This window comes from Podarcis liolepis, assembly GCF_965112155.1.
Source record: "Podarcis liolepis genome assembly, chromosome: 1".
Taxonomy (NCBI): Eukaryota; Metazoa; Chordata; class Lepidosauria; order Squamata; family Lacertidae; genus Podarcis; species Podarcis liolepis.
The window spans coordinates 3822927-3846500 of NC_139554.1; the positions used below are offsets into that span (position 1 = coordinate 3822927).

A 23574-nucleotide genomic window follows, 5' to 3' on the forward strand; every position below is an offset into this window, starting at 1 on the left:
AGTTGGAAGAAACCACAAGGGCCATCGAGTCCAACCCCCTGCTAAGCAGGAAACACCATCAGAGCACTCCTGACATATGGTTGTCAAGCCTCTGCTTAAAGACCTCCAAAGTAGGAGACTCCACCACACTCCTTGGCAGCAAATTCCACTGTCAAACAGCTCTTACTGTCAGGAAGTTCTTCCGAATGTTTAGGTGGAATCTTCTTTCTTGTAGTTTGGATCCATTGCTCCGTGTCCGCTTCTCTGGAGCAGCAGAAAACAACCTTTCTCCCTCCTCTATGTGACATCCTTTTATATATTTGAACATGGCTATCATATCACCCCTTAACCTCCTCTTCTCCAGGCTAAACATGCCCAGCTCCCTTAGCCGTTCCTCATAAGGCATCGTTTCCAGGCCTTTGAACATTTTGGTTGCCCTCCTCTGGACACGTTTCGTGCGAGCAGCGAAACCCGGAAGTAACGCGCTCTGCTACTTCCGGGTCGCCACGGAGTGCAACACGAAAATACTTATCCTGAAGCGTATTTATCCTGAGGTATGGCAGTCATACCTCAGGTTACAGAAGCTTCAGGCTGTGTGTTTTCAGGTTGTGCACCGCACCAAACCCGGAAGTACCGAAACAGGTTACTTCCGGGTTTCAGTGCTTTGCACATGCGCAGAAGTGCTAAATCGCGCATGCACAGAAGCGCCGAATTGTGACCCGCGTGTGTGCAGATACGGCGCTGCAGGTTGTGAACACTGCGGGTTGCAAACGTGCCTCCCACACGGATCACGTTCGCAACCGGAGCGTCCAACTGTAATGCAAATAAATTACCATATAGCATATATTCAACAGAAAAACCAGTGACAATTTGTTGTTGACAAAGGACAGCTGGACATATAAAGGGCCCCATTACCTTCAGGAGCTGAGGGCCACATTGAACCTAAATCCGGCCCTGCAGACAGGTATTATGTGCTCAGGTGACTGCCTCCATGTATTTGACAGCTCCAGACCACAAAAAAATTCCGCCCCAATGCTGGGAGCGACTACCCTTTTTTGTGGTCCTGGCAGAGGAAGGCTTATGTCTCCTCCTTCTTCTTCTTTGGTGATCCCTTGTAGCCGAGTAAGATTGTCTTCCATAAACACGGTTTTAACAATGAGTCCGTAAGTGACTGTGGAGGCCAATTCTGGATCCACATGTCCTTCCACAGTGGGGAAATTGGTTCCCAGGCGGGAGTTGATCACGGTGTGGATTTGCCAAGTGTGCCTTCCTCGTAGCACGTTTCTCCCTTGCATCCTGAGTTCGAGTGTCTTCAAAGCCCATGACACCTTTGGTCAAGGCTGTTCTCCAACTGGAGCACTCGCAGGCCAGTGTTTCCCAGTTGTCGGTGTTTATACCACATTTTTTAAAGATTTGCCTTGAGACAGTCTTTAAACCTCTTGTTGACCACCAGCCTTACGCTTTCCATTTTTAAGTTCAGAATAGAGTAGTTGCTTTGGAAAACGATCATCAGGCATCTGCACAACATGACCAGGCCAACAAAGTCCACTCTCCAACCCCTATTCTCCAGTGTCAATTGCCCCCCTCCACTCTTGAGGCCATTTATAGCAATGAAGAAGGGGTTCCAGAGGGGTCCCAAGTTCCTTGTTACACAAATGCAGCAGAATGACCAGCTTCCCATCTCTGCCATCCTGTATGATGGAAAGGAACAAATGCACCGGTCTACCTTGCAGGGGGAGTTGAAACATTTACTGAAATCACAGAGTTCCAAGTGCTTGAAACATGCCTCCTTCCCAGCACGATCACACGCTGTTTGCAGCAACTTGGAGCCTCTTCTCAGCTGCAACGGCAGGGGGTTGGACTAGATGACTCTCGGGGTCCCTTCGCAGCTCTATGATTCTTCTAGAAAATGGGCAGAGGTAGAGGCCTCAAAACCTCCCTGCACAGCCGCATGGATTTACCCAGCGATGAGCAGCGCCCAGGGCAGGGGGAGGAGGAGGAACCCCTTGCCTATATGCAATGCGCTCTACATGGGGCTACCTTTGAAGGTGACCTGGAAACTACAACTAATCCAGAATGTGGCAGCTAGACTGGGGACTGGGAGTGGCCGCCGAGACCACATAACACCGGTCCTGAGATATCTGCATTGGCTCCCAGTACGTTTCCGAGCACAATTCAAAGTGTTGGTGCTGACCTTTAAAACCCTAAACGGCCTCAGTCCAGTATACCTGAAGGAGCGTCTCCACCCCCATCATTCTGCCCGGACAGTGAGATCCAGTGCTGAGGGCATTCTGGTGGTTCCCTCACTGCGAGAAGCCAAGTTACAGGGAACCAGGCAGAGGGCCTTCTTGGTAGTGGTGTCCGCCCTGTGGAATGCCCTCCCATCAGATGTCAAGGAAATAAACAACTATCAGACTTTTAGAAGACATCTGAAGGCAGCCCTGTTTAGGGAAGCTTTTAATGTCTGATGTATTACAGTATTTTAATATATATTTTTTGGAAGCCGCCCAGAGTGGCTGGGGAAGCCCAGCCAGATGGATATAAATAATATATTATTATTATTATTATTATTATTATTATTATTATTATTATTATTATTATTATTATTATTATTATATCTAGGAAGCCAGAATCGGTGTCATTCCAAGGACACACCAGCTTGCGTCTCTCTCCTCCGGCTAAACATCTGTCTTTCCACGCAGAACACTTTTAGCTACTGTAGGAATCAGGCAGCGGTGGCTCCTCCCCTCTCTCCAAGCGCCAGGCGACGATAATGGCTGGTTTATTTTTAAAACGGGCATCAAAGCAGTTCATACGCGTTTTTGAAATGATACAACATCCCCTTTCCTCCACTGGGAGATCCACCCCCTCTGCTGCTGACGGAACAATTCACTCCTTATTTATACAAAGCTGCAAAAAAAACAACCCCGCAACAACCACACACACACAAGCCAGGCTCAAGCTTCCAAAAGGGCAGAATTGGCCGTTAACGTTCCGCCGTTTAAAAGATGCTCATTTTTTTAAAAAATTGCATTCATGTGACTGATGCATTTGAAAGCAGAGCCACCGAGCGCTCGGCAAAAGCTCTGGCGTCACAAAAATAATAATGCTTCTCATTCAGATTACGGCTAAAAATGCCATTAATCTATTGGAGTAGCCATGGAAACTGGATTAGGTCTCTCTACTTTTCAGAACTCCTGTTGCATGCTTGGGCTCTATAATCTGAAAGATTGGGAAGTGGGGGGGGGTGAGGGAGACCCCAAACTCAAGCAGGAAAGTACACAGGTCTTGGGCTGAGATCCACCCCCATCATTCAGCCCAGACACTGAGGTCCAGCACTGAGGGCTTTCTGGCGCTTCCCTCCCTGCGAGAAGTGAAGTTATAATAATAATAATAATTTATTATTTATACCCCGCCCATCTGGCTGGGCCTCCCCAGCCACTCTGGGCGGCTTCCATAAAACCAAAAATACAGTAAAATCACACGTTAAAAGCTTCCCTGAACAGGGCTGCCTTAAGATGTCTTCTGAATGTCAGGTAGTTGTTTATTTCCTTGACATCTGGTGGGAGGGCGTTCCACAGGGCGGGCGCCACTACCGAGAAGGCCCTCTGCCTGGTTCCCTGTAGCTTTGCTTCTCGCAATGAGGGAACCGCCAGAAGTTACAGGGAACCAGGCAGAGGGCCTTCTCGGTGGTGGCGCCTGCCCTGTGGAACGCCCTCCCGTCAGATGTCAAGGAAATAAACAACTATCTGACTTTTAAAACACATCTGAAGGTAGCCTTGTTTAAGCAAGTTTTTAATGTTTAATGCTGTATTGTGTTTTTATTATTTTGTTGGAAGCCGCCCAGAGTGGCTGAGGAAACCCAGCCAGATGGGTGGGGTATAAATAATAACATCATCATCATCATCATTATATTATTATTATTAATTATTATTATTATTATTATTATTATTATTATTATTATTATTATTATTATTATTATCTAAGAGCAGTATTGTCTGCGCTGATTGGCAGCAGCTCTCCAGAATTTCAGACAGCACATTCCCAGTCCAACCACCAGGGATGCTTGGAACACGCAAAACTCCATCACTGATTATAGCACAGCCCACAAACTCCCCAATGGGAACCCGGCAGGCATAATTTCCTCCCAAAATGCTGGCTTTCCAGGCACCAACTCCCACCTGCATCAAGGGAGGGTGTGTACATGACTGAGGTCTACTCCTGATTTTAGCTCAGGGACAATCCCAGAGGGCAGGTCACAGGGAACAGGCTTTCACAATGATTTCCCAGTGACTTTGTGGTTTGCCTCGAGGGGCTGATTTTGGAAACGCTTAAACATGCACCAAGATTACAGATTGTCAAGCAATATTTTTTTAACCGTGTTCTTCCAGAACTTTTTAATTACCGCATTTTTCGCTCCATAACACGCACCCGACCATAACACGCACATAGTTTTTAGAGGAGGAAAACAAGAAAAAAATATTCTAAACGAAACAGTGGATGTATGATTTTTGTGGTTCATGCTGTGGCCACAGACATGTGATCTGACGGTGAGTTTGGGGTAGCCCAATGCAAAAATCCTGAGGATCCATGTGGATCCACACTTTGTAACCACATTTTTGCACCACTGCAGCCCCAAGCAACAGTGGGTGCATGATTTTTTTGGTGCAAGCTGTAGCCATGGACATGCTATGTGTTCTGATGGTGAATTTGGGGTGACCCAGTGCAAAAATCCTGAGGATCCATGTGGATCCGTGCTTTGTAACCAGGCTCTCTGTCCCTCTCTCCTCCCCACTCAGCGGCTCTTCTCCCACTTTGCTGTTTCAAAGCGAGCCACGGAGGAGGGAAGGAAGGGGAACCATGGATCCTTTGCTCACGACTGCAGCAGATCCCTCCGCCATCCGTAGGCATTCGCTCCATAACACGCACAAACATTTTCCCTTACTTTCTAGGAGGAAAAAAGTGAGTGTTATGGAGCAAAAAATACGGGTAATTTATTCCTGGCATGGAACCTGGGCCCTGACACAGAGCAAACCTACCAGGTTCCACTGCTATCAAACCAGGGGGGCATTGCCAGGAGATAGCGCAGCCTCCCCTCATCTGTCCAGGAAGTAAAATGTAAACACGACATGTGATAGCCTGACGCCCGACGCACTGAATGCACAGAGGGTTTTGCAAAAAAAACCAAACGCGCTCTCTCCAAGGTCACAGATTTGAGCGCAGAAACTGGGGGCTGATTTGGCCAACCGAGTTCACAAAGAATCCTAATAATAATTTTTTTAAGCAGCCTAAAGATTTGCTAAACATTGTGTCGATCAGCCTGCTCTACTTTAGAGGCAGAGGAATTAAGGAATTAGGGAGAACTGGTTTCTCGTTTCCCTCAAATGACCTGTGATGATAAAAAAAAAAAGGCTGGAATGCAGAAAGGAAGAATGCAGGCAACTCTTTCTGGCACCAGACAAAAAGGAAAGAGGGACATTTGCTTTGCATTTCACAAACAAGGTGAAACTGGGAGTAAAAATGATCACACACAGAGAGAAGCTTGCGTATGGCATTGTCCACTGTGGTTCAAAACAAACAAATCCTTTAATATGGGGCTGCCCAGCGTGGTATCTGGGACCCCATAACAACCTTGAGCGAACATGGATACATTTTTCTCCCTGGAAAAGGCTCGGATTAATTCTGCAGGCTCCATCTTTCACAAGATTGCTTGAAAAAGGGGGATGGACATGTTTATAGGGACGTGGGTGGCGCTGTGGGTTAAACCACTTAGCCTAGGGCTTGCCAATCAGAAGGTCGGCAGTTCGAATCCCCGCGACAGGGTGAGCTCCCATTGCTCGGTCCCTGCTCCTGCCAACCTAGCAGTTCAAAAGCACGTCAAAGTGCAAGTACAGTCATACCTCAGGTTGAATACGCTTCGAGTTGAGCGTGTTCGAGTTGTGCTCCATGGCAACCCAGAAGTAACAGAGCACGTTACTTCCGGGTTTCACCGCTTGCACATGCGCAGATGCTCAAAATGACATCGCGCATGCACAGAAGTGGCGAAAATCGACGTGTGCGTGCGCAGACGTGTCATCACTAGTTACGTTTGCTTCTAGATGCGAACAGGGCTCCGGAACGGATCCCGTTCGTATCTAGAGGTACCACTGTAGATAAATAGGTACTGCTCTGGCGGGAAGGTAAACGGCGTTTCCGTGCGCTGCTCTGGTTTGCCAGAAGCGGCTTAGTCATGCTGGCCACATGACCTGGAAGCTGGACGCCGGCTCCCTCAGCCAATAAAGCGAGATGAGCGCTGCAACCCCAAAGTCGGCCACGACTGGACCTAATGGTCAGGGGACACTTTACCGTTACCTTACATATATATACTTTTTCTGGTGTGAGGAGAATTCACTGGGGAAGGAGCATGGGAGTAGCCAAGGGGGGCAACTGCTCTTCAAATCCTCAAGTATTGAAAAATGTTAAAAATACTCAATTAACTGAGGTTCTGCCGCCCTAGCAGAAGCCTGCTCCCCGTAATGTCGTCGGGGGGGGGGGGAGAGAATATCTCAATTTAAAAAATCCTGATTGTGCTCATCGGAGAAGCGAGGGAAGCAGCCAGATGTGGAGTCGCATCCATAGCACACACTCAAAAATCCAGAGGTTTCCATAAGCCCAAAAGGGACTGGCGGCCTCTGGATTAAACTATCCATTTCTCCAGCCTAGACAGAACACAGCAGCAGCATGTTTGCAAAGAGCTGCAGAATATGCGCACTGCCTGGGCGGCACTGGTTCCCGGTGGAGTACATGGTCAGGTTTAAGGTACTGGTTTTGACCTTTAAAGCCCTATGTGGCCTAGGACCCCCATACCTACGGGACCGCCTCTCCTGGTATTCCCCACAGAGGACCCTAAGGTCCACAAATGACAACACTTTGGAGGCCCCAAGTCGCAAGGTGGTCAGGTTGGTCTCAACTAGGGCCAGGGCCTTTTCAGCACTGGCCCTGATGTGGTGGACCGCTCTGTCCCAAGAGACTAGGGCCCTGTGGGACTTGACATCTTTCCTCAGGGCCTGCAAGACAGAGCTGTTCTGCCTGGCCTTTGGTTTGGACTCAGTATGACCCTTATGTTTCCCTCCCCTTATGGTCTTGATTTATTGGCTACTTTAAAATGAGGCTGCATTTTAAATTGCATTTTAACCTGTATTTTAATTTGGTTTTTTTCTCCTTCCTCTCTTTCCCCCCTATTATGTTATTACTTGGTGCTAGCCGTGCTGAGCCCGGCTCTGGCCGGGGAGGGTGGAATATAAATAAAATTATTTTTTATTATTATTATTATTATTATTATTATTATTATTATTATTATTATTATTATTATTACACAGCTGGGCCCCTGAACAGTGACACCAGCTTCAAATTCTGCCTGCGATGGCAACTTGCATGCATAGGGAGATGGCAGGCAATGGTCGCACCGTCCCACATGGGAACAGTCGAAGGGTACGGGCTGGAAGTCACACAGGTGCGCACAATGCGCAAAAATATGTGGGTGCGTAGAAGGCAAGAGAGTAGATGATTGAGCTGGTTTTCTCCTACAGCAGTTGCTTATAAGGCGCTGCTCTGAAATATATGTGTATATACGTGGCTGTGTATGGTTTATATGGATTTGCAATAGTAGCAATGCACAGCAAGGAACGTAGGAAGCTGCCGTACGCAGAGTCAGACCACAGACTCCGTCTAGCTCAGGACTGTCTACACTGACTGGAGCAGCTCAGGACTCTCCTGGCAGTGGCGTAGCGTGGGGGGTGCAGGGGGTGCTGGCCGCACCGGGCGCAACATCTGGGGGTTAGGGTTAGGGGGCGCAAATCCACGGGTTAGGGGGCACAAATTACTTGCCTTGCCCCGGGTGCTGACAACCCACGCTACGCCACTGTCTCCTGGTCCTTCTTGGAGATGATGGGAATTGAAGCAGGGACGTTTTGCATGGAAAATAGATGCTCTGCCTCTCAGCAAACCAATTAAAATGGTTTGACAAGCAACCATTTCTGAAACAGTGTGCATATAAATGTATGATCACAGTGTGTGTGTATATATACAGTGGTACCTCAGGATGCAAACGGGATCCTTTCCGAAGCCCTGTTCGCATCCTGAAGCGAACGCAACCCGCGTCTGTGGGTCGCGATTCACCGTGTCTGCGCATGCGTGTGACGTCATTTTGAGCGTCTGCGTGAGTGGCGAAACCCAGGAGTAAAGCATTCCGTTACTTCCGGGTTGCCACAGAGCCCAACGCGAAAACGCTCAACCCGAAGCTACTTTAACCTGAGGTATGACTGTATATGTTTCACTTTTATTACAAATGCTATAGTATCTTTCCAAATAAACCCTGTGGGGTGTAGCCCAGTTTCTTAGAATTCCCTCCCCAGATCAGATTCTTTGTCCTCTGACCTTAGGAGCATGCAACTCTTGAAGGTTTAGGGAAAGGGAACACAGTGGAGACTAATAATAATAAATCATCATCATCATCATCATCCTCATCAAAACCTGTGAGGCCTTTTTGCACGACGTTTCTCCCCCCCACCACCACAAAAAAGGCGATTCTCAAAGAAAGCCGCAAAAACATTCCGAAAATCCGCACCAACTTGCAGGAAGATTCTGTGAGCACCTGCCAACTTCGGTTTAATTCTTTCTTTCTTTCTTTCTTTCTTTCTTTCTTTCTTTCTTTCTTTCTTTCTTTCTTGTTTGACATTGTTTTAATGAAAATCCCAGTTCTCAAGCTTTTCCCATACAAGAACTACAAAATAAATGCCTCATTGGGCTGGAGCAGTAAAAGGCAATGGTTCACCAATCTGATCTGCAGTCCAAAGTGCAGAATACAGCTGCGTAGGCACTAATTTCAATTTCTCCCAGGAACATCCAAATTAATCACTACCCTCAAATTTCTAATTTTTTAAATTCACAGTATTTGCATCGATCTATTATTATAGGCTTGGCTTTGAACCATTCTAACACAATATGCAACAGTCACATTAGGCAACAGTCACAAGAGGAGCAACTTACTATACTTTTAATGTACTACTATAAGCGCCTCTTCCTATTCAAATGAAGTGTGTGATTTTACTCTGGTTTAATTCTGACGGCCAATTGTTGGGAGCAGAGCTGGCCATCAGAGCTCTCCCAGTGGCAGTCCAGTGGCTTCTGCAAGCATCCCCTCTAAGCCCGCTCAGATTAAGGGCCCCCCATTGTATCCAGACACCAATCTCCTTGGCTGGCTTAGCTCCACACACACACTCACACATCCTCATTACCATAGCCCAGGCTCAAGACAAGAGCCCATTGTGAAGAGGAGGCAAATGAGGCCAGAGGTCAAGCCACCCTCAAAATGGCGCCCCAGAAGGCAAGCCTTCGGCCGGGAGACAAAAGGAGGCGCTTCCAGGGTCTCCGTTGTCACTCCAGGTATCCTGGCCCAGATGGCCGTTGTTCTGCAGCTGGATGAAGGTCACGCGCATTACTAGCCCAGCCGCCCTGGATTCCAGGAGCGCATTATTCCGATAGACGCCCAGCCTTGGAGAACAGATGGCCCCCAAGTTGCACAATGACCAGGCTCAAGACCCGTGGAAGCATCTGCATTCTCGCCCAGAGAAATCTCCTCGCCCTCCCAGCTCCCACCCGGCCATCTGCTGCCAGAAGACGGACCTTTTCTTCTCTCCAGGAATATATATTGTCAATTAAAAGCGGCCGGGGTGGGGCTGGGGAGCTCACCCCAAAGAGCTTTGTCTCGCAGCACAAACACACGTGTTTTTTGTTGGGGGAGGCCCTGCGATAAATCAAGAGCCCGGTTATGGGTTCGAGTGGCAGGCCTGAAGGCACGTGCGCTGGGCTGTTCCTCTTGCTGGACTGTGCAAATTTGCTTTGGTTCATTTCTTTTTCCATGGCAGCGCTTAGATGCTGCTTGCTTGCAATAAAACCTCTAAGTGGCTTACAAAGAAAACCGCCGACGTTAAAATGACCGGTAAGAGAAAGCTGAAAGCAAGCATGTAAAAACGTTGCAAAAAGCTGAAATCCGGAGTGAGCAAAAGTGAGTGGAAGACATGCCAGAATTCTATAAGCGTGGAAGGTTTGCAACAACAACAAGACGTCTCAAGCCAAAAAGGATATAGTTATGTCAGTAGGTAAGGAACTCCAAAATGTGGGTGTTGCCACACTAAAATATTGATTTCTTCCATGTGCAAAATTAGTATTACGTGGCAGCTGCAACAGGACCAGTGCCACACTTTGGGGATTTGGTATCCTGTTTTATTATATACAGTGGTACCTCGGGTTAAGTACTTAATTCATTCCGGAGGTCCGTTCTTAACCTGAAACTGTTCTTAACCTGAAGCACCACTTTAGCTAACAGGCCCTCCCGCTGCTGCTGCGCTGCCGGAGCTTGATTTCTGTTCTTATCCTGAAGCAAAGTTCTTAACTCGAGGTAATATTTTTGGATTAGCGGAGTCGGTAACCTGAAGTGTCTGTAACCCGAGGTACCGCTGTATATTGATTTATTGTCTTTCTTAGGTTTCATATATTCTATGTTGCACACCACTTTAGCTTTTAAAAAAATATATGAATAAGTTTATAAATAGTATTTAACATTAATTAATAACAACAATACGGTGGTACCTTGGTTTACAAACTTAATCCATTCCAGAAGTCTGTTCTTAAACCAAAGCGTTCTTAAACCAAGGTGTGCTTTCCCATAGCAGCGGGGGACTCAATTTACAAATGGAACACACTCAACATGTTCTGCTTCCAAGGCAAAGTTCATAAACCAAAACACCTCCTTCCGGGTTTGCAGCATTCTTAATCTAAACTGTTCTTAAATCAAGGTGGAGATAGGAAGTCACTACTTGAAACAATGTAACTATTTAATTTGTAAAAATTTGGAAATTCAATAAAAAATTTACAGTTGTACCTTGGAAGTTGAACGGAATCCATTCCAGAAGTTTGTTTAACTTCCAAAATGTTCGGAAACCAATGCGCGGCTTCTGATTGGCTGCAGGAAGCTCCTGCAGCCAATCGGAATCCCTGTCGGACGTTTGGCTTCCAAAAATAGTTCACAAACCAGAACAGCCACTTCCGGGTTTGGGAGCCAAAACGTTTGAGAACTAAGCTGCTCGAAAACCAAGGTACAACTGTATAGGGAAAAGAGAACATTACATGTGAATAAGCGTACAAGTGTACAGCTCAACTAATGTGTACTTGGATTATACACTCGAACGGAACATGTGAACACCCCTTAGTTGCCACTGCTGCCTAGCAAGTCACACTCTGGCTGCCCCACCCATCCCATAATGACAACTTAACATCCTCAAATAAAACCTTCACTGTAAGAAGAGGCTGCTGGATCAGGCCATTGGCCCATCTAGTCCAGCAACCCATTCTCACAATGGCCAATCAGATGCCTGTGGGAAGCCTGGAAGCAGGATTCGAACACAACACACACTTCTCAGCAACTGATATTTTGAGGCACAATGCCTCCAGTAGAGGAGACAGAACACAACTAACCTTCCCATTCAGAGACAGCATCTTTCTCTATGCCAGAGGGATGGAAATGATCAGGAATTGTGCTAGAGCACCACTGCACATCAGGGACGCGGGTGGCGCTGTGGGTAAACCACAGAGCCTATGGCTTGCCGATCAGAAGGTTGGGTGGTTCGAATCCCCGCGACGGGGTGAGCTCCCGTTGCTCGGTCCCTGCTCCTGCCAACCTAGCAGTTCAAAAGCACGTCAAAGTGCAAGCAGATAAATAGGTACCGCTCTGGCGGGAAGGTAAACGGTGTTTCCGTGCGCTGCTCTGGTTCGCCAGAAGCGGCTTTGTCATGCTGGCCACAAGACCTGGAAGCTGTCTGCAGACAAACGTCGGCTCCCTCAGCCAATAAAGCGAGATGAGCGCCGCAACCCCAGAGTCGGCCACGACTGGACCTAATGGTCAGGGGTCCCTTTACCTTTTTACCACTGCACATGGATCCAGAGTCAATATCAGAAATAAGCAAACATATGCAAATATTTGCTTAACGAGCATTGCTTCCATGGACTGCAGAATGTTGTTTTCTTGGCAAGGAATCTCGATTTATTTTTCTAAGCCGAGCATGCACAGAGCCCAGAAAATAATCCTGCATCTTGGGAGAAGGAAAAAGTGCAGGCCGTTCAGAACAGCTGCTAATAATGTCAAGAGGGAACAGAAAAGAGCGGACTTCAAAATTGGAGGCTTGTCTGTTTTGCCCTGGCATGAGACGATTAGGGGTCTGTTCTCTTTTTGCAATTAAAGCCAGCATTTAAAAAAAGGTAAAGTACCCCTGACAGTTAAGTCCAGTCGCGAACGACTCTGGGGTTGCGGTGCTCATCTCGCTTTTCTGGCCGAGGGAGCTGACGTTTATCCGCAGACAGTTTTTCCAGGTCATGTGGCCAGTATGACTAAGCCGCTTCTGGCGAACCAGAGCAGTGCACGGAAACGCTGTTTACCTTCCTGTTGGAGCAGTACCTATTTATCTACTTGCGCTGGTGTGCTTTGGAACTGCTAGGTTGGCAGGAGCAGGGACAGAGCAATGGAAGCTCATCCTGTCGTGGGGATTCAAACCGCCAACCTTCTGATCGGCAAGCCCTAGGCTCAGAAGGTCGGCAGTTCGAATCCCCGCGACGGGGTGAGCTCCCGCCCAAGAATGACGAATGAAACCCAGTTGTTGGCTGTACCTGCCCCATGGTCTGAGGGTCCCCCACACCTACTTTAGAGGAGCTCCGCAACTTGCACCCTTTCCAGGCAGCCTCCCCAGGCCAACTTACTCCAGCTAGGGTTAACCTTAACTTCCATAGTAAAGTCAGATCTGCTTTCATCGCAGAGCCGGCCCTATCATTAGACTAAGATTTCTGGTGTCATGAACAGACACTTATTCTTTTCTATTCCATGTTTACTTTCAGGGACAAGGAGATGTTCTTGTGGGATTTCCTGCCTCAGGGGCCAAATTAACCTGGCCAGCCTTGGATCCTAATCCCCAGGATGGAGGAATGAGGGCTGCCATTCCTGATTCTGCCTCAGGCAGCAAAATATATTGAGCCAGCCCTGGTAGCGCGGCATTATGGGTTTGAAGAATCTATACGGGCAGGGCCGGTGATGTGGTTCCTTCTGCACACCAGTTGGGCAAGGGAGACATTTGTTTGGGAAATACCCACATGGCCATTGGCCTGTCCAGAATGCCCCTTAATATGGATGTTGCCTAGGGCTGCCATAAGTCCAGAATTTCCCAGACATATCTGAGATTCGTCTGTCGGAAATAGCGTCTGGGCAGAATTTTCAAAAATGTTTGGGAAAACCCAGCCATATGGCAACCCAGTGTTGATTTTTGGGTGAATTTCCTTAAAAAATAGCTCAAAAACTTCAATCTTTTTGGAGATCTTGCAAAAAATCCGGATTTTCGCTTTTTGAAACCCTAATGTTGCCTCACACCAAGTCAGATCATTGGTCCTTGTAGCTCACTACTGTCTACAAAAACTGGCAGAAGTTTCCCAAGATTTCATGCAGGTATCCCTCCCTGTCCTACCTGAAGATGCTAAGGGTGGTCTACATCTTTCTACATGCAGAGCAGCTGCTCCAACACCGAGATGCAGCCGTTTCCTATCTCTTCCCAAGGACCTGTCCACCCAAATTCTGGAGACAGCACCTGCCTGCATATTCCTAAATAGACTGATTATTAGAACCCCGTGGAATGCTCCCCCATCAGATGACAAGGAGATAAATAACTACAACTTTTAGAAGACATCGGAAGGCAGCCCTGTATAGGAAAGTTTTAAATGTTCTGTGTTTTATTATGCTTTTATGTTGTCCCCGAAGGGGGCAATGACAATAAAGATATTAATTATTATTATTATTATTATTATTATTATTATTGGAAGCTGCCCAGGTAAACCTATTCAGATGGGCGGGATACTAATAAATAATAATAATAATAATAATAATAATAATAATAATAATAATAATAATAATAATAATAATAACAGTTCACAACAGACTCTCTGCTCCAAAGGGTGCTTATCTCTCCCAATCCTCCATCACTCACTCACAGAAGGGGGATCAGCACATTTCCAGCTGCTTTGTCTAAAAACTGCCAAATGAAATTTGGGGAGGAAGAAACAGAGGGACCTTTCGACGACGTATTGATGAGATCTCATTAGGCACTTAATAAATCCTCGCCGGGCGAAAGGGGGAATCACTTGGCACCAGCCTGCTGGGGTTGGGGGAGGAACGTGGCCGCCAACCAATTCCCTTAATTGACTGGCCTTGTTAATTGACTAACCTTTTACACCCATTTTTACAACTAATAGAGAGGAATCAAATTCAGAGCGCAGGGCTCCCGGTTTGAGCATCCCTCTGGGAGGCGTCTCACCATTAATTCCAAGGTCAGCGCAGTCCACGGGGCCTGCCGGGGAGATGGATTAGTCTCTCCGTGTTGGGAAGAAAATCCATTATCGAGGGCACAGCTGTAAGAACCGGCTTGTTCACCCAGTTTTACAAGGGCTTGTTCGGAAACCCCGCTGGTTGGTAGAGGCCGCTTACACAAGATCAGCTTCGGAGGGGAAGGAATATGCCAAACTGGAGGGGCGCAGAGTCAGTGGGCTGCGTCAGATGAAGTCCTAAATAACTCGCGCCATCGATGCCAGGATTCACACTTGCGCAGTAGAACTTCCTCCCCTCCTCCTCTCCCCATGTGACCCCGAAATCTGTTCTGTGGGTTCCCCAAATCTTCCAGATCAGATTTGAGGAGGGGGAGATTAGCACTGGGCAAGCACAAATCTTCATCGAAGCAGAAAGAGCGCAATGGATACCCCTCAGTGTTGGAAAGACTCAAAGACCACTTGGCCACAACTCATCTCTCATCTGAAGGCCCAAAGACTAGCCGAGATATGGGGGTCTCACAACACAACTGTGTTCAGGACTGGATTTTGGTGAGTTGCGATAGATGATAGATGATAGATAGATGATAGTGTTAGAGGGGGATTTTCCTCTGGTGGCAAATGACAGAAGACTGTGACACCATGAGACCGGTGTAAAACCAAATTAAATAAGGACTTTATTTCAAAATAACAAACAGCAAAGCTTTTTTCCTTTTATAGTCATGGCCAGCTGTACTCAATCAGCCCAGACCTTACAGAAAACTGTTCTTAAAGGTACAAACATGTTTCTGTGCAGAATGTCTCCCAATAGATAGATAGATTGGGGGGGGGGGAGAGGGAGGGAGGGAGGGAGGGAGGGAGAGAAGCCACTACCTAAATCAGGCATGTCCAAAGTCCATTTCGGGGTCCTAATCCGGCCCGTCGGTTGGTTTAATCCAGCCCCTGTGGCAGTTTATTTCCTGGGGTAAAATCCTTAAAAAAGCTGAACAACTTTAATCCTTAAAAAAGGTCAACACATACGTTCACTTCATCAAATCTGGCCCTCTTTGAAAAACGTTTGGACACCCCTGGCCTAAATCTAAACTATACCACTTAGAGATGATTGTAATTAAGTGGTATAGAAATTTAAGTCCATAAAAGAGAGGGAAAATGCCTTGGGCGCAGCAATGATGCTAACAGCCCTTTATTTTCAGATACACCAGTTTAAAAAGGGATTGCGTTGTTTCTTCAACGCCCTTTGTGTCAAGGCATTCACAGTCCAATGAAATTAGCCCAATGAAACGAAAGTCATAAAGAGGTGTCGACTCAAGGTCAGGCAATCCTCAAGGCTTGCTCCCACCTGCAAGCGAATCTCCTGGGGCCTGCAACATCAAGCAGCTACATGCATGTGCAAATGCGATTCCGCTCACATGTTCAGCAGCAAGGCACATGGCTCGTGGGACACCTGTCCTCTGCCCCACTTTCCAGCAAAGCTATCCAGGCCAGTGATCTCAACACCACATTTATTTCCAGCGATTGATCTCGTGCACGGCGCTTATCAGGCCATCCTGAGGGAGCTGGAAGAAATCTCCTCCTCATCAACAAAATGACACCTTCTTATCAGGCACGAAGGCCAGTCCCATCCACAACTCATTTACCAGCTTTCACTGATTCAGAAGCTGGGACTCTCAGCCCCAGCCAACGTGGTCTAAATGTGTCAATGTGCGCAGAACACCCTCCAGCCCCCAGGCGCAATCGCACCAATTTTCATGTCCTGGCATCTCAGTAAACAAACACATGAGCTACTTTAGCCAAGAGAAAGCTCTTTTTGCCAACTCTACTCACATAGTGGGGGGAGATTTTTGGGGGGGCGGTTAGGGTTAGATCTGTGTAGGGGATGGCTGCAGCTCATACGTGGCATCCACAACTGTTCCTCTGGTTTGCAAAGATTCCCCCTGGCCCCAAAGATGGACACCTACGATGAAGAGATACCAACTGAATTCTCCAAAGACTGGGGAATGTATTTCTGCTTTCTCAGACCCTCAAGCCGTTTCTGCTCTTCCAACAGTAGCTCTGCTGCTCAGCTAAGAATGCGCATGGCAGGAAGCATGTTGCTGTGGCAAAGAGCCGAAGGGAAATGCTGACCTTATATCCCTTCCCGGCTCTTGCCACCAGGTGCTGTGAGTTACCAATCGACCTCACCTGTGTGGCTTCACCTTGCCTCTTCTGAACAAACTTAGGAAGGCCCCAGTCCTGCAAAGTCCTACTGGTCACGGGGCCTGGCTCCTGACAACAGGAGGCTGGACTTGGTGGGCCACTGGCGTGGTCCAGAAGGCCTTTCTTGTGTTCCTGCCACTTGTCATGACAGCTGGCATTTCACTTGGGCGTTAGGAAGAAAAACTGACTGTAACATGATGGGGAAGACCCAGCTCTGTTGCTCTTTGAGACAACAACAACAACAGACCTTTCTGTGTTGACCTTTAAAGCCCTAAACGGCCTTGGCCCAGTGTACCTGAAGGAGCATCTCCACCCCCATCATTCTGCCCGGACACTGAGGTCCAGTGCTGAGGGCTTTCTGGTGGTTCCCTCACTGTGAGAAGCAAAGCTACAGGGAACCAGGCAAAGGGCCTTCTCGGTGGTGGCCCCTGCCCTGTGGAACGCCCTCCCACCAGATGTCAAAGAGATAAACAACTACCTGACATTTAGATAACATCTGAAGGCAGCCCTGTTCAGTGAAGGTTTTAAAGTGTGACATTTCAATGTATATTTTTGTTGGAAGCTGCCCAGAGTGGCTGGGTACAAATAATAAATTATTATTATTTCTGCCCTTTGTTAAAAGGGAACCTCTGCATACAAGATTCAAAACTGTTGAGCAACACAAGTTCTGTCGTGGGAGACTGGAAGATGGCAACAAGGTGAAGGACTTGGGACCACACAGCGGTGGGAAAGGGGACGAGATATCAGCATGCAAGAGGGAACACAAACACAAATGACTGCACTGTGGAACACAAAATCAGCAGCCGAGAGTACAGGGTGTTTGCTTTTTGAAGATCCTGGCAGTGAGCAGATATTGTAACAATTCTGGGGGACGCAGCAACCTGCTCACATGCCAGGGCTGAAGATGCCCCCTTTGCCCTAGATACCTCCCGCTGTGGAGTCACTAACCAAGGTTGTCACTCATCAAGAGAGGGCGCAGTGGGCACATGGGACGGTGTCGCGAGTCCAGAGTCCAGCAGCAAGCAGGACACAGAGTCAGAGGCTGCAGTCACCGGCCGAGGATCAGGCTGAGACTCTTGGAGATCAGGAGGTCACAGAGCCTGGAGTGGACAGACAGGAGTCCACAGAACCATCTCCCACACTGCCAGGGGGAGAACCAGGACTCTCGTGGGCTCCTTCCTCCGATCTTGGGGAAGCAGATGCCTCCCACAGCATCTCACTGGTGTGGCAGCGTAAGAAGTACAGGGGTGGGAGGCCTGGGAGCCAAGGATTGTGGAGCCTGGCAGACTGGAGGTGGGACAAGCAGAGGCCTTTGTTGGAGCAACTTGCTCAGTCGGGAGCTCTCCATGGTTCTGCAATTTCTGAGCCTGCCTTATCCCATCAGGATCAACCCGGGGGCAAATGGAGGGGTGGGGAATTGATTGAAATATGACAGCACTTTTGCAAGGTCAGTTCTCCAACACAGACATCTGGCGTGCAGAAAAGGGCTACTGGAAATTTTCTGCTGATAGACGGCGGAGGGCCGGGCAAGCAGAACTTGGGAACTCTAGGACCACCTCTTTCCATATGAACCTACCCGGACCCTGAGTTTATCTTCTGAGGCCCTCCTTTCTGTGCCTCCTCCTTAAGAGGTCTGCAGGGTTTCAACACAAGAACAGGGCCTTCTCTGCAGTGGCTCCCTGTCTGTGTAAGTTCGCCTGGCGCCTTCATTATACAGCTTTAGGTGTCAGGCAAAAACGTTCCTTTTTAACCAGGCCTTTGGTTGACCTGATCAACATCCTATACCCTTTTAAAATGTGGCTCTTTTGTGTGTGTGTGTGTGTGTGTGTGTGTGTGTGTGTGTGTATTATTGGGTTATTGTTTTTATTCTGATTTTATATATTGTGATCTTTTTTGTGAACCGCCTTGAGACTTCCAGGTATAGGACGGTATATAAATTCAATAAATAAATAAGAACGAAAACAACTGGCTTCACACATGCTAGTCAGGAGTAATTCTCAGTCCTCCCTGCGTTACAGGGGGTTGGACTAGATGGCCATTAGGGTCCCTTCCAACACTACAATTCTATGATTCCCCTAGTGAGGCCCCTAGTGAGGCAGCCTCTTCTATATGCTTTTGCTCAAGACCAATCATGTCCGAAACAAGCAAACCCCCATATAAAGAGGCAGGTCTCCAGGGGGTTTAAATATACAGTGGTGCCCCGCAAGACGAATGCCTCGCAAGACGGAAAACACGCTAGACGAAAGAGTTTTTCGTTTTGGAGGTGCTTCGCAAAACGAATCTCCTATGGGCTTGCTTCGCAAGACGAAAATGTCTTGAGAGTTCCTGCGGGGGTTTTCCCTTCCCCCTTTTTCTAAGCCACTAAGCCGCTTATCAGCTGATCCGATAAGCCGATAAGCCGCTAAAAGCCGCTAATAGCGCTAATCCGTCAATGGGCTTGCTTCGCAAGACGAAAAAACCGCTAGACGAAGAGAATCACAGAACGGATTCTTTTCGTCTTGCAAGGCACCACTGTAGTTCTGTCAACAGGGTGATAAACTTGACACAACATTTGGAGACCATAAACTACCTTAAATGCACACAGGGACAGGGACACACACACTCCCTCTTTCAATCTGAGCTCCCATCTCGACTCTCTTTATCCACCAAGGTTGCTATTAAAATCCTTTACCTCCTCGCAGTCATTGTTGGAGATGCAAGATGGCTGGGCTTCCTCATTCAGAGGCTCGATCACCGTCACCTCCGCAAAGTCCTCCACGGATTTCTGAAACTCCGGCAGAGATCGTCTCCCATAGCGCTTCCCACCTCTGATGTATTTGGGTTGGGCTTCTGGGGAAGAATCTACAAGCAAGAGACAGAATCCGAGACGTTAGGTACTGTATTTTTTGCTCTATAAGACTCACTTTTCCCCTCCTAAAAAGTAAGGGGAAATGTGTGTGCGTCTTATGGAGCGAATGCAGGCTGCGCAGCTATCCCAGAAGCCAGAACAGCAAAAGGGATTGCTGCTTTCACTGTTCAGCGATCCCTCTTGCTGTTCTGGCTTCTGAGATTCAGAGTATTTTTTTTTCTTGTTTTCCTCCTCCAAAAACTAGGTGCGTCTTGTGGTCTGGTGCGTCTTATAGAGCGAAAAATATGATAATCTCTCCAGGAAGAGATGCCCCTGACCTGGGAGTGATGCAAGAGTTTTCATATTCCTCTAGGAACAAAGGAAGCTGCCTTATACTGTGTCAAGCCATTGGGTCCACTTAGTTCAGTATTGCAGGCACGGACTGGCAGTTGCTCTCCAGGGCTGCAGGCAGCAGACATTCCCAGTCGTACCTGAAGATGCCAGGAACTGAATTGTGCAACTTCTGCAATGCAAAGCAGATGCTTCCAAACTGAGCTGAGCCGAGCCCAAACCAACAGACCCCACCGGAATCTGAACCCAGGATTTCCTGTTTACCAAACAAGCACTTTGACCAACTAAGCTACATTTCTGCACCACTTTATGCCCGACCTCACTTGCAAGAAACCGCGGGAGAAATGTGACCATCTCCCCAGAGCCAACATCTTTTTGGCATCATGCGAAAGTGTTTTTATTTAGCCAGGCCTTGGACCTTGTTATTGGCCTTTCATGCTCTTGTGGCTACAATCTGATTTTCTTCCCGCTAGGCTTTTTGTTGAAATCCGATGTTTTTAAGAATGGTTTTATTCTGGGGCCTCTCCAAAGAGCAAAAAAATAAACCGATCGTAAAATTGCAAGGATTCATCAGCATGAGATGAGGAGACAGAAAGACAGGGCACATATTAGAATACTCCGAGAAATCCTTTGGAAGCCCAGCCTGAGAGCCCCTCCAGTGTCGCCGTGGCGATCCCTTTTATACAAATTCCCTCTCCGAGCTTGTTAGTGCAAATGTATTCGCCAGCTTAGCTATGCAATGAATTATAAAATACACAGGGCCGGGAACCCTTTGATATCCCTCTCTCTATCCCCCTCCCCCGGACTTGCACCCCATCCGTGCATATTGCAAACCCTGGGGAACGCAGGCAGGCGTGCGGCTGTTTGAACAAGGCAATTTTAACAAGATTTCCTGCAGCTGGAGCCTGGACATGAAAGCCACCCGATGAAGTGCGCAGATAGGGAAAATCAGAAACGAGACAGGCTGATTAAATAAGACCCAGAAGAACAAAAGCAAACCTTATCATCACCATTAAAGCTGGGCTGCTGGCAATTGGTAGCCTACGGAATCTCTCTGCCATGTTAGCTCTGGTAGATTCTCTATGACCCGTTCATTTTCTTGCTTTGCCTTGAAAAACTGGGGGGTGGGGGGGGGGTGATTTCATTACAGCAAAGTGCAATTGGATTTCTCCAAAGCAGAGAGAAGCTAACCCACCATGGTGTATGTGTGTATGTCCTGTGCCAGGAGAGATCTGGGGGGAATTGCCCGGGCACTGTGACAACAGACCTCCTTGCGAGACTTAGCCCAGGTTTTCTTCAGCCAAAGCAACAAAGGAAGTCCTGCTCAGCTATGCCAGCAACCCCTTGTGACAACAACTTTAAAGATGCTGCAACGCAAACCATTGGAGGAATGAGTTTGCCTGCACCTATTCAGATTACAAGTGGGGGTCCACATAGAATCATAGTCAGAATCTCCTATCTCGTAATTTGAAGCCACGGGTTCGAGTCCTGCCCTCCAGAGCAGGAAAAAACAAGCCTGTGCCATCTTCCATGTGACAGCCTCTAGATACCAGCATGAGTTTGACCAAACTGCGGGAGGCAGTGGAAGACAGGAGTGCCTGGCGTGCTCTGGTCCAGGGGGTCACGAAGAGTGAGACATGTCTAAACGACTAAACAACAACAACAACAATGAAAGGATAACATGCTATGTTAAAAAAAAGAGAATGAAACACAAACTTGCCCCTTTGTGTCTTTTGACATTACAGCCGTGCCTTTTCTTTAAAAATAAAGGAAAAAACACCGTAGCACCCTAAGGTGGTGTGTATTTCAGAAGCACACACTCGCAGCCTTCAGAAATCGAGTCACTTTCAGGTTTTATTACAATCCGCCGGTCTACAGGTTTTGTTAAATAAATAATCAGAAATCAAGAGCGTCTCTATTCCACAGACACACATCCCCGCTCAAATCTGAGTTGTGTGTATATGTGCAAAGAAAGTCAATATGAGGTTTCTTTTTCCCTCCTTGCAGAGAAGCCTTGCATCTGATGTCGATACATAACAAAGCATAGCCCCTGGCAATGGCTGGTTGTGGGGGGGCGAGCAGTCGGGCTGGCAAGGGGAGGGGGGCAGGTTACAGCTCTCCGCCTGCTGATTCCCTTCATTGAATGGAGTCAGCCGCAACATCTGTGGGATCCACAGCAGCCCAGGGCCTCCGATATCCAGAGCGCTCCCCCCATTTTTTAATGGCTGCAGACTTTGGCTTGAGCCATAAAAATTGATGCATAGCCAACGGCGAGGAGGTTGCCTTCAATGGACCTCTCTTCTCTTCCTTCCAGACTTGCTCAGGAGGCTGAAGAGGCAAGAGATTTGTGTGTGTGTGTGTGTGTGTGTGTGTGTGTGTGTGTGTAGAAAATGATCTTATTTATTTATTTAGCTGTTCGGTTCCAATTACACATTGCTTTCCGTAAAATATGTCGAAGCGACCTTGCAGCAAAAAGCAACAGCGAGCGACATTCCGTACGTCAACGAAACCAAAAACCGCAATTTTGAAATCCACCCCAGATACAGACTGGAGGAGATAGTTGTTTGTATTTATTGACATCTTCCTAAGGTTCCGTGCCCGTCCTTCACCGATGGACTGCTGCAATTAAAATCGAGGAAAAGAATTCCAAACGAAAGCAGCTCAGTAGATTAAACAAAGGAGAAGAGCTGGCCCCCACAGAAACCCCTTAATAAGGTGTGGGCATGGCTATCAGCTTGGATATTTTTTAAAAAGGGGATCAGGAAAGTTCATGAAGCCAGTGTTCATGTGAGCCAGTGTTACGATATGGATGCAATGCGGCAGCGAGCTGCAGCTAGCTGGAAGGCAAAACATGATGGGAATGTTGGGACTGTACCGTGGGAACCAGAGGGACAGTCTATTCACTGTGCAGAGCACCGGAATTAGCTCAGAGTGTAATATGAGCTGTACAGGAAGTACAGGAGGAGGAGTTTAATCTCTCTCGGCTGTTGGATTTTGAACAGAGCAGACGTGTTTTCTGTAACGCTGCAAGGACAGAAATAAAGACATGTAAATACATTTCTGTCTACCTCTTTCTCCTCCCTGGGGGGAGCAGGGAGCAGGGAAGAGTGGTGTGTTCTTCTCACGCTGAGGAGGATCGCCGATCGCGACCTAGCCTGTATCCTGCCGGTGAATGCAGACAGGGAGGTCAACAGGGAGATCAAGCTGGGTGCCTGGAGAGTGGCCAGTTTCTCCTGATAAGGCTTGAATTTCCTAACAGGGTAGTGGTTAGGAACCCCTTCGCGTCTCCTCCCGCCAGGGCTGCCTGGGTGCCTGACGGGTGCGATCAGGGCCAGGAATGGGGCACCCCTTTCTGGCCACATCGCTGCCTGTGTGCATCCCTGTGGAGTCTGCGAGCGGAGAAGGGAAGCGCCCTGTGCGATCCCAGCACCGAGCGAGGATGGCACAGCTGGCAAGCCACCTTATCTGCTTGCTGGCCCTCCTGTGGCACAGACTTCCCTAGACAGGGGCCGGTAAGGGGCACCAGGCGCTTAGAGCAAAGCTTCACAGGAGCGCGTGTCAGACCACATGATGTAAAGGAGCCAGACCAAAGTCCCCCCCCAAAAAAACTCTAGGAAATGGGGGGGGGCATCAGAGAGATATTTGCACCACAGTGCCGGCTATGCTTAAGAAAGCCCTGTCTAAAGGCACAAGGAAATGCTACCAGTGCATTCTCCTTTCCCTTCCTCCCCCACAACAAACACTCTGTGAAGTGAGTGGGGCTGAGAGACTTCAGAGAAGTGTGACTGGCCCAAGGTCACCCAGCAGCTGCATGTGGAGGAGCGGGG

At 48.0% G+C, this 23574-nt stretch overlaps 1 protein-coding gene across 18 annotated transcripts in view; it reads right to left on the minus strand.

The window, feature by feature from the left end:
• NIN (ninein) overlaps positions 1-23574 on the minus strand; it is a 126823-nt gene that overhangs the window by 58574 nt on the left and 44675 nt on the right. For all 18 annotated transcript variants that reach the window (XR_014528618.1, XR_014528619.1, XR_014528620.1 and 15 more), the window contains exon 5: positions 19241-19410. Coding sequence is in view for 15 of the 18 variants with exons in the window: in XM_083513939.1 (XP_083370065.1) it covers positions 19241-19410 (170 nt within the window). In the remaining 3 variants the exon portion in view is untranslated. The remainder of the gene's footprint in view (positions 1-19240; positions 19411-23574) is intronic.